Source organism: Phasianus colchicus, chromosome 23 (genome assembly GCF_987193195.1).
Source record: "Phasianus colchicus chromosome 23, bPhaCol1.hap1.1, whole genome shotgun sequence".
Lineage (NCBI taxonomy): Eukaryota > Metazoa > Chordata > Aves > Galliformes > Phasianidae > Phasianus > Phasianus colchicus.
In genome coordinates this window covers 364,722-375,878 of record NC_143458.1, presented here as the reverse complement: position 1 = coordinate 375,878, position 11,157 = coordinate 364,722, and the positions used below count along the sequence as shown (strand labels likewise).

Genomic DNA, 11,157 nt, shown 5'->3' with positions numbered 1-11,157 from the left:
GGAGCAGAATAAACCCTCCACAATTCAGAATAAAACAGCACGTGACCTGCTGCTCCACCCGGGCTGTCACACATCCGTGGGATTGGACTGGATCCACCTGAGGGTACTGAGGCAGTTGGTGGACGTGGCATCCTAGCAGCCCTAATCAATCAGGGAGTTCCCAGGTGACTGAATACTTGCTAATGTGGTGCCCATCTACGAGAAGGATCATCCTGATGTCCTCCTATGACTACATACCCACCTGGTGGATGAGATGCTGTGGGTGGAAGCTGCCTGGACTGGAGCAAAGCCTCTGACACCGCCTCCTGTAGCATTCTCCTGGAGAAGCTGGCAGTCCATGGCTGGGATGGGTACACTCTTTGCTGAGTAAAAAACTGCTAGGAGGGCCAGGCCCAGAGAGATCCAGATGGAGTCCAGTTCTGAGAGGCGTTCCTCAGGGGTCGGCGCTGCAGCCTGTCCTGTTCAGTGTACTCACTGACGAGTCGGATGAGGGAATTGGGTGCACCCTCAGTAAGTTTGCAGATGACACCAAGTTAGGAGGAAGCGTCCCACAGACGGACTGAGATAGGCTGAATCACTGGGCTGACTGCAACTGCATGAGCTTTAAGAACGTCAAGAGCTGAGTGCTGCTTTTCGGCTACAGAAACCCCGGGCACCGTCACTACAGGCTTGGGGCAGAGCGGCTGTAAGGCTGCACGGACGAAAAGGGTCTGGGGTGCTGGTGACAGCCGGCAGTGCCCTCCAGTGGCCAAGGAGCCCAATGGCAGCCTGAAATGGGGCAGTCAGGAGCGGGGATGCGATCGTCGCTGTGATTTGCCAGTGGCCCCAGGGGATCTAAATTGCTAGCGGTTGTCCTTGTCCCATCAACTGCAGCCCAGCCCAGCCCAGCCGCTCCCTACAAGAAGACATGGCGGCCCTGGAGTGTATCCACAGAGGGGCACCAAAGCTGGGAGGGGTCTGGAGCGCAAGACTTAACGGGGAGTGGGAGAGGGAGCTGGGATGGTTCCGTGTGGAGAAGAGGAGGCTCAGGGCAGACCTTATCGCTCCGTCCAGCTACCTGGAGGGAGGTTACAGCGAGATGGGACCTCTTCTCCCAGGTAAATAGCAATAGGACTACGGGGAATGGCCTCACATTGCACCATGGGAGGTTCAGATTGGATATTAAGAAAAGTTTCTCCCAGAAGGGGTGGCGAGGCATTGGCACAGGCTGCCCAGGGAAGCGGTGGAGTCTCTGGAGGTGCGTAAGGAAAGGGTAGCTGTGGTACTTCAGGACAGGGTTTGTTGGGCAGTGTTGGTGGCAGGTGGATGGTTAGACTGGATGAGCTTTCCAACCTTAATGATTCCGTGATTCTCCTCTCAGTACCTTACGTTCGCAGAAGTAGCACTAAATATACTGTGGATCTTTCTAAAGTGCAGAAGGTTACAGTGAGCTGTGTCTGTTCCATAATGTTCTTCCATTGGCTCTGGAGCATCGTTCTCCAATTGATGTGGATCCAGGGTGGATCCAGGGTGTCCCTTAAGGAGACCTGCATAGGCAGGAAGAGCAGTTGCTTAATCTGACACTGCATGGACAACGTGACTGCCCATCTCCCCAGCCCTGTCTGCTTAATGCCACCTGGCACTTGCCTTGCTTTTCCTTACATCAGACTTCTCTTCTAAAGTCTGCACTGAATGTTTCAGATCCTTTGTAGCAGCTGCCACCTGCTCTCCTCAGAGGACACGGGTGCAGAAGGGTTTCTCTTACCTTTAAACAAAGAACAGTAAGCGTAACAAAGCGTAACACAGGTTACCAAGAAATAGAACGTACTCCTCAGCTGTATGCCTCCACTGAAGTTCTCCTTCCCAAAAGATAACTGTACAAGAAATATGTCACGTACATAGATAGGAAATGATAAATATTAATATGAAAGGCATATTAATTAAACAGTTAGCTGGCTAAGGACACAGTGAGACAAACTGCTAAGGAGGGACAAACATTAGCTCCCTGAAACTCAAAGAACTGCACTCATTAAAAGGGCTATAAATGATCAGAGATTAAGGGGAGAGGAAATTGGGATAACAATAGAAACTGCAAAGGTTGAGACAGGCAGCTGGAAAGGTGGCTTCCAACGTGGTCAGCCTAATCAGGGCAGGTGGAAATACCTGTAAAATGAGGGCAGTTACATGCACAGAATGAGAGAGAGTTGTCAGTGCAAGAACAGCGGAAGATTGGTATTTCTTTCCATACAGTGAATATCCATCCTGAAAGGTCACGTTTTCTCATGATAGAAATTCCACTTATTGTGTGCGTGTTTCACTGACAGGATTGAACCAGGGCAGCTCATGAGGAGGTGCTGAGTGTTTGAAAAACACTGAAGATGACTTCAGGTTTTCAAGCAGAGCTCCACTGTGTGACCACAAGCAGCCGGTGCCATCTCGAGAGGCCCTGGTGTTCCTGAGGTACCTGCCTGGGACTAACAGTTGTCAGAGAGAACCTGCAGGAGACCAGAACCCTTTGGGACTACAGATGGAGCCTGGAAGGAGAGCCCCAAGGGATCTGATTGCTAGCAGTTGTCTTTGTCCCTGTACTGCAGCCCAGCCCGGCACACTAAATCCTCCCCCCCACAATAAGACAGTGGATCGTTGGGGATGATCCACAGTTGAAGTGGCCACTGGAATCCAAGAAACTCTTCCTGATTCTTAGTAGATATCCAGATATCCACGAAACGTCCTGGATTATCTGTGGCAAACTCAGACTGAAAGAGTCGAGTGCAGGTCACGCCAAGTAACTGTGGTAGAATCCATTATTTGGGGAGAACATCTTCTTCCAGCTAGGGAAGTTAAGTGGAACAGTGTGAAAAGATCCATCCGGCCAGTCCTCTGAGTAAGGGAAAATCAAATGTATTGTGCTATAGTGGCAGAAGGCAAACATTATTGGACTGTGCCTCAATTTACTAAAAGCTGTCTAATCCACTTAACCCATGAGCAAAAACAAATGGTCTAAGCGGAGTGAAGGACACTGATTTGTGACGTAACATGAGGAAGACAGTAGATTGCTGATGTAAGAACTGTCATGCTTGTGCCCTGACCAGTGCTGATTATGCTGGAGTAAAAGCCTCAGGCCAGCACCAGTGTACCGAAGGCCCAGGGGAATGACTGCAGATTGACTTTGCAGGACTCCAGCCCACGACAGCTCAGAGCAACAAATGCATCTTGGTATTAGTAGTTCCTTTTTGCAACGGGGCAGTAGCCATTTATCCCTTCACAAATGCCAGTGCTGAGAAACCAAAGGCTCTACAATATCGTTCGTATAACTCTATGTGTAGAGAAAATGGCTTTGATCCAAAAAGCTAATAGTATAGACAGATAACAGAGAAGGCAGAATACCAGAAGGCATGCCACAACAGCAAAACGACACATCAGTGACAATGAGCTTGTCTTTCTCTGTTTATTTCAAATGTGTTTTTTTCTCTCTTCTGCATTGATTGCCATATTGTAGAAAGGATTGAAGGGAATAAAAAGCTAAATATATTAGAATATATAGAATATATAGATAGATAGATAATATATAGATATAGATAGATAATATAGATTATATAGATAATATAGATAGATAATATAGATAATATATAGAATATATATATTAGTCGGGAAGAAAATGAATGTAAGCAACCTCAAAAACACTTCTTTATTTTTTGCATAAGCTTGACTTAATAAAAGGTGCTCCTTTTCTGTAGGTATGAAACAACGGATACACCAGGAAATTTTGGCTGACCTCCCCAGATCACAGCCTTTAAAGGGATCATTAATTGCAATGGAGAAAGATTTTGGTGGGCTACATCAAGGGGAAAATGAAAAAGCTTTGTTAGGATTATAAAGCACCAGGACTACAGCACCCTCTTATGGCTTCAATTCAAATGGACTGGGTGCCCTGCCACTGGCTGGGAGGGCGGGTAGAAGGCAAGGCCAAGTGAGGAGGAATTGAAGGAAGAATGGAGGGAGGGATGGAGGGAAGAAGAGATGGAGGGAGAGGGAAGCAGAGGGCAGGGGCTGCAGCTGCCCCACAGGGAGAGTGCAGGAGGGACAGAATGCATCCAAACGGCACCAAAAGGAGTCAGAAATTGTGCTGAGGGCTCCAGAGGACACTGGGTGCTACCTCTGGTGGGCTGTCCCCCCCAGCGTCACTCAGTGCCATCTCCTCGACTTCAGTACTGTGTTCAACCCACTGGATATCACAGAATCGTGGAATAATGGAGTTACTGCAGGGATAATGGGTACACATGGACAAAAGGACAAAGGGACTGATGGATGCAAGAATAGAGGCACACACAGACGCAGGACCTTTGCTGGGGGTGTTTATTGGTGTTTCTTTATGGGAAAACGGACTGTGTTCTTTCAAAGATCTGGTGGCGATATGCAGGGATGATCAAGTCCTTATGGAACATGGTGGGGACAGCGCCAGTGTTTCATCCTGAAAGTCAAAGTGCAGGCGGTGACCTTATGGTCACTTTATTTGGTCTGTATGGCACCAGAACCCTTTGTGTTCTTTGGGTGACCTTATGGGGTCCTTATGGTACCACGACGATCACCTGCACCTTACAGGGATGGCACTGTTCTTGGATCCTTTTTGATCTCCTCCACACCTCCCAGTCCAGAGGGATTTGGGGTCCCCCCACAGCCCAGGACCCTGCAGGATACAGGGGTCCCCCAGTGTCACTCACCTTGATAGGAAGATTCACAACCACGGGATCTGGGAGCGCCAGCAGAGGGGGAAGGGAATGGGAGTTCCGCTTTCCTCGTAGCAACTTAAGCTGCAGTGGGAGAAATGAGGAGATCCCAGTGGGCACCAGAACCTCCTCAAAAACCACTGAGGACCTGGGGCTCCCCAAATGGGAGGCACCTCCTGAGGGCACCGTAGTACTCACTCCTAAATCAAAAGCTCCGCTTGCTCCCACCTCGAAGTCATCCAGGAGCTGAGGAAGGAGGATGAGGGACAGTTTGGGTTGGAGTTAATAGGAAAGCATATGGCAGCGGGTGATGCCTTCGCAACAACCCCATATGGCCTCCCCTTGGTCTTAAAGCGAAAATCCCTACTGGTTCCCACAGACCCAATTGCTTCCACATGTCATCTGGAGTCCCTGGAATGTGGGGATCGGCTGGGGGTGGAGACCAGAAGGTGGAGATCCAAAGAAGGAAACAAGGGGACCCAAGAAGGGGGGCCGAGAGGATCCAAGGAGAGGGGACAGAGGGGACCTAAAGAGGAAACCCAAAGAGAAGAAACCAAGAAGACCCAAAGAAAGGGAATCAATAGGACTCACAAAGAGGAAACCAAGTGAACCCAGGGACCCAAAGAGAAGGAACCAAAGGAACCCAAAGCGAGGAAACCAAGGGGACAGAGGGGACCCAAAGAGCAGGAAGCAAGGGAACCCAAGGAGAAAGTGGTTGCGAGCCAGCCCGTTACCAAGAACCCGTCTGCACACCCTAGCCTGTGCCTGGAGGCACATGGAGGCGAGGAGCAGGAGCACGATGACAGCAACTGCTTTCATCTTCCACTGTACGCTGGGAGCTGGGTGAGGCTGCAAGAAGCCAGGACTGCATTTATTCTCTTGGGACCCCCCTCACGTTCCCAAATGCCCCTGGGCTTGGCAGAGTCCCCTGGCACAGGCTGAGCCTGGCATGCAGCCAGCCCCTACCTTGGCTCCAGGGCATGGGAAGGAGCCAGGGATCAGGGGAAGGGCACTAAGTGCTGGGAACCCAATGGCACCGAGCCCCAAAGGGGGGAATCCTAATATCATGCCCGAATCCCAGAGTCCTATTGTCCTAGAATCCCAGAAGAACTGAAGTTGGAGAAGACCTCTAAGAACATCAAGCCCAACCAAGGATGTGCCATGCCATTGTCCCTGCACCTACTCCCCAGCACCACAAGCCCGGGGCCCAGCAGGGTGACATGATGCAGATATGGTGACATGTCACAGGTTGTGGGTTTAGCGGTGGAATTGGCAGCACTGAGTTAATGGTTGGATGACCTGAGAGGTCTTTTCCAAGTTAAAAGAAGCCATGATTCCATGCTCAGCTGCTGGCTGAGCAGCCTGAGAACCTCGGACCCCATCACACTTTACGTTTCAGCATTGTACAGTCACAAAGAACTTAGGATTCCTTTTTAGATATCATCAAACCAGCAAAGAGGGTTTTCCTGAGTGGAACCTTTAATGTGAAGTTACTACCAAGTATCACCCACCTGCTTTGCCTTGTTGCCTATCGTAGGCGTGGCGACCTGGTTCAGGAACGGCACGGCGACCAATCCCAGGTCGCTCGATCCATCGGCTCGCTGACACCAATGTGGTGGACGGCAAATGGCGTTTATTGGCGGGAAAAACAGCCTTATATAACCTGGGCACTGAACGCTATTGGCTATCGGGAGGGGGACCCTGTCTTCCCGTACAATGCGATATCTTCCGGGCGCCAGACCCTCACTACCACATGCCTTTATCTTAAAAACAGTCTTCACCTCACCTAAGTGTGATGTCAGTCTGTATTTAAATACAGCAAAACACACAGCACTGATAAGCTCCCTGACAAACGCTGCAGAGCAGAAGCAGCCCAAAGAAAACTCTTCCAGCTGACTGCTCTCTGGGCAATTTCCAAAGCAGACATTCAAGTGATCTTTTCAGAGCACAGCAGCTCTCTTATCGATGGGAAACGTCCCACAAGGCCGTGACCAGCTATCCATTCTGCCAGACATAACACTCAAAATTAGCACACCGCTTTTCCTTGAGGAACCGTTGAGCCATTTACAGTTCTGAGCCATTTATCAGTGTTTTATTATTTCTTTTCATCTGGATAAAACAAGAGTCACTTTCTTTGAAGCCATGACAGGAGGCTGGACCATCACGGGAACAAAACCAGTAGGACACCTTTTGTTCTGCTGAAACTCAGGCACACAGCCCAGTGACTCCAAACCCCAACACAAAGTTTTGATTGCCTGACTGCGTGTCCTAAGGACAAATTGTCCTCATGGACAGAGGCAGCACTACTGCCGTTTCAGATTCACGATGCAGATTTCTGGATGTAACGTGGTGACTCCTGATGTTGGTTATGAGCAGAAAATACATGACGTGTCTCCTGATGAGACTGTAGGGGTCTTGTCACACCCAAGTGACTCCTTGACTTTATAGTTCTACGATACTGTGATTCTGTGATTCTGTGGTTCCATTATTTGTTCATTCTATGAGTCTAAGACCCCACGATTCTGAGATTTCAAAGATCTAAAAGTCATGGTCTTTGGGTTTTGCAGCAGTAAATGACAAGGAAACCCAGCTGCCACTGCCAGATTTTTATTCACTCCTGATCTCCTGCTTGGCAACAAGGGCGCTGAGTGGACACTGCCAGGGATGCGTGTCTTTGTTGCCCTGTATTCTGATGTCCCTGTCACCCACCTGCTTCTATGTGTCCCCCTGTCCTCATGTCACCACGATGTCCCCGTATCACCATGATGTCCCCACTGTCCATGTCCCCATTGGCCTCTCACTTCTCAGTGTCCCCAGATGTCATGTTCCTAGGGCCCCAAGGGATCGGTCTCTCACCTTGGTGCCTCACAGGACTTAAGAGGACTCTGGCATACCTACTTGGACAAATCCTTGATATAGGGACCATCTCCAGGTGGTCCTGGAAGACAGAAGGCAAGTACCAGATGCTTGATTTGGTGGCTTGGGGCTCGGTGCCATTGGGTTCCCAGCACTCAGTGCCTGTCTCCTGATCCACGGCTCCTTCCCATGCCCTGGGGCCGAAGTATGAGCTGGCTGCAAACCAGGCTCAGCCTGTGCCAGGGGACTCTGCCAAGCCCAGGGGCATTTGGGAAGTTATTCAAGAGTTAATTAACTACGGCTGAAAAAAGGACCTGGGCTCATGGTGGTTAGCCTTGCTGCCAACTCCTCTTCTCGAGTCCCCTCATCTCGCCTCACCTCCTGTCTTGTCTTGCCTTTTGTTTCGCCCCTTCTGGTGCCCCCTTCTGTCCTCCCCTCATCACATCTCACCTTTCATCTTGCCCTATCTGGTGTCCCCTTCTGGAATCCCTATCTGGCGTCATCTCATCTCACTTCTTATTGACCCCCTTCTGGTGTCCCATTCTGGCACCCCCTTCTCCCATCCCCTTCTCATCCCCCTTTGTCTCCCCTAGCCTTTTGTCTCACCTCTTTTGGATTCTCCTTCTGGCATCCCCTCATCTCACCTCACCTCTTTTGCCATCCTCTTCTGGCCTCCCCTTACCTCGTCTCGCTTCTTATCTTGCCCCTTCTGGCTTTTTTTGTATTCCAGCAATACCAGAAGACATTCATTTTGTATTTTTTGTCACTGATGACACACTCCCTGGTGGTTCTCTCAGTCAGCAGGCAGCATCCAGAGATGCTGGAGGAATACGCTCTGAGGCACGTGATTTGATGTCCAGGAGCTGACCTCGATGCCCCTTGTCTCGTCTGAAGCTTCTCTCCTCCTACCCTGTGGGTTCTGTGATACAGCAGGGACCATGCAGGGACACACACACAGCAGCAGTGGGAACCCAGAGTCCTTTCAGAGGAGATCCAATTCTGTCATGGCCTACTAATGGGGCAAAAAAGGTGACTCTCACATCCAGTGTGTTCTGATGGTAATAATGAAACTTAATGGTGCACGATTCCATGACTTGCACAAGGGGCAACGGGAAGGGAAGGGAAGAGAAAGAAACTGGTGGGAGATGCCACAAGGTAATGGAAGAGAAAGGAGACCAGGAGGAGACACCCCATGGGAAGGGAAGGGAAAGGATGGAAATGGGAGAGATGACATAAGGGAAGGGAAGGCATGGGAAGGCAACTGTGGGGAAATGCCATATAGGAAGGGAGGGGGACAGGGGAAATCGTGTAAGGGAAGAGAAGGGAATGGGATTGGGACTGGGAGAATTTGCCACATGGGAAGGGAAGAGAAGGAAACCAGGGTGAGACATTACAAGGGAAGGGGACCAGGGGGAAACGCTGGAACGAAAGGGAAGGGGACCGGTATGAGATGCCGCAAGGGAAGAGAAGGGAAGGAAACCGGGGTGATGATGCAAGGGAAGGGAAGGAGACCAGAGGGAGATGCGGGAAGGGAAGGGGACTGGGGGGAAACGCCGCAAGGGAGGGGAAGGGAAGGAAACTGGTGGGAGATGCTGCAAGGTAACGGCAGGGGACGGGAACGGGGCAGGGGAGAGACGCCGCAAGGGAGCTGAAGGGAAGGGGAGCGAGAAGAGAGCCGGCGGCGCCGGCGCTGACCAATGAGAGGGAGGCCGGTGGCGGGGCGGCGCCGGCGCTGACCAATGAGAGGCCGGGTCTTCGCCGTCGCCCCGTGCCGATGGCGGCCGGCTCAGCCTGCGTGCCGCCGTTCCCCACGGCTGAAGCGGCGGCCGGGTGAGGCTCAGAGCTGGCGGGCCTCTGCCCGGAGGGACCGCGTGCAGCATGGCAGGTTCGGCTGCTCAGTGTGCAAGGCCGGGAAAGCTCGCGGGCTGCGGCTCCAGGGTGGGCAGAGGAAGTCACAGCGCCGGTGCTGCTGGAACCCGCGTGCTGTCACGCTGCGTTTCCACGAGGACGGTGGGCCCTCCCCGAGGAGCCGAGGGCGGCTTTGCTGCTGTGTTCGTTACCCGATGAAGCCCGACGCAGAGGGGCTGGGCAGACAGTCTTGCTAAAGAGGCCCGTGCTACAGCAGGATTGACAGCACGACTCCTTTCGTTCCCTTTGAGCCCTGGCCAGGCTGCGGGGAGAAAGCCACGAGGAGAAAGAGGGCAGCGGCTGTCCCCCCGCACCGCTCCGTACGTTGGTTTATTCCGTGCGAGAAAGGCTGGAGCTGCTTGCAGCGGCTCTGGACGCCTCACCGTGAGATGGATGCATTGCTGTGCAACTTGCCCATGGCTGGGAGAGGTTCTCCAGATCCTCATTGCAAACGGGGCTCCGCAGTGACTGCGGGTCTGGGTGATGGTAAAGTACTGGGGCAGTTGGTGATGCACCTGAGCTCACGTGGCAATGAGGGATCGGGAGGGGGAGGGGGCAGACAGGTGGACCCCGGGGGTCAGAACGGGGGAGGCACAGACAGGAGGGGTGGAAGACGACTACAGTGATCAGAATGGAGGAACTGAAAGGGGGAAAAAGGGGAGGGGAGGCGCAACCCCGGGGGTCACACAGAGCGACGGGGGAGGTTGTGGGCGACCAGTGGCAGGGGGAGGGGAGGAGAGCAGTGAAATACACGGGGTGGGGGAGGCGGGGAGACACAGGGCAGCTGCCCCCGCCGAGCGGAAGCCCCGAGCGCCACAGAGACCCCACGGGGCCAACGCAGAGCGGCACGTGGCCCCCAGCCCCCTTAACCCCGTGGCCCCCCCCGGAACACCCACCTGTAGAAGCTGAGGCGGCGCTCGGAGCCCCGGGGTGCCCCGCCCCACTTCCGCCTCCTCCTCAGTCGCGGGACTGATGACGTCACCCAGCGGGGACGGCGCGGCGCCACAGCGACGGAGCGGCGCAGGCGCGCTGAGGCGCCTTCGCCATGGCGACGCCATCACGCATGCGCTGTCGTCACGAGGATGGCTTCACGCGCTGCAATGAGGGAGGACGCACCGTCGCCACGGCATCAGATGGAAAACGGCGCTTGGAGACTGCAGCTGCGGGGCAGCAGCTCAGCACAGCGCTGCCGATGACTGGAGCCGAGCGAGAAGCGAAGGCGCTGGCCAGACTCCGTGCCGGGCTCGAACGCGCCTCGATCCGTGCGATCGCTCCCTCTCTTCCGGGGCTGCCCAGCTCAGCCAGGAGCCGCTCCCGGACACCGGACGGGTCCCGCCTCTCGCGGTCAGCCGCCGCTTCTCGCAGCCCGGCAGCGCCTCGCCACAACGACCGAGGACGGCTCGGTTCCCCCTCCGAGAACAGCCGGATTCTGACGGGGGACGGACGGGGCCGGCGGCGGTGCCCCCGCGCCGCCTTCCCCCGACCGCGCGGCGGCGGCGGGGCGGCGGAGCGCCGCTTTCCCCGCGCGGAGCCCCGCGGCTCCTCCATCCCGCCGGCGCCATCGGCATCACCATGGCGGCGGCCCCGCGTCCGCAGCCGCCATTGGCGGAGAGCCCGCGTTCGGCCCCGCCTCCTCCGCTCTGCCATTGGTCGGTGCGCCGAACGGGGCGGGCGCTCCGCGCGGGGT

The 11,157-nt window shown here is 53.9% G+C and overlaps 1 protein-coding gene across 8 annotated transcripts; it reads right to left on the bottom strand.

The window, feature by feature from the left end:
- Positions 1-3,720: 3,720 nt before the first annotated feature.
- Positions 3,721-10,950, bottom strand: LOC149915157 (uncharacterized). Of its 8 annotated transcripts, XR_016459567.1 has the most exons (5): positions 6,218-8,662; positions 5,441-5,555; positions 4,905-4,952; positions 4,701-4,790; positions 3,721-4,450 (listed from the first exon to the last, which is right to left on the bottom strand). XR_016459567.1 is itself a non-coding variant. In XM_090123495.1 (4 exons), exons 1-4 carry the CDS (start codon positions 10,526-10,528, stop codon positions 4,406-4,408), a joined length of 555 nt encoding a protein of 184 aa, XP_089979621.1. In that variant the 5' UTR covers positions 10,529-10,950; the 3' UTR covers positions 3,721-4,405. The 8 variants fall into 8 exon arrangements, 6 of the variants coding, with proteins under 6 accessions (XP_089979621.1, XP_089979622.1, XP_089979618.1 ...); XR_016459566.1 differs by having other exon boundaries at positions 5,441-8,662; XM_090123495.1 differs by lacking the exon at positions 6,218-8,662 and adding an exon at positions 10,367-10,950 and having other exon boundaries at positions 4,701-4,952; positions 5,460-5,555.
- Positions 10,951-11,157: the final 207 nt, after the last annotated feature.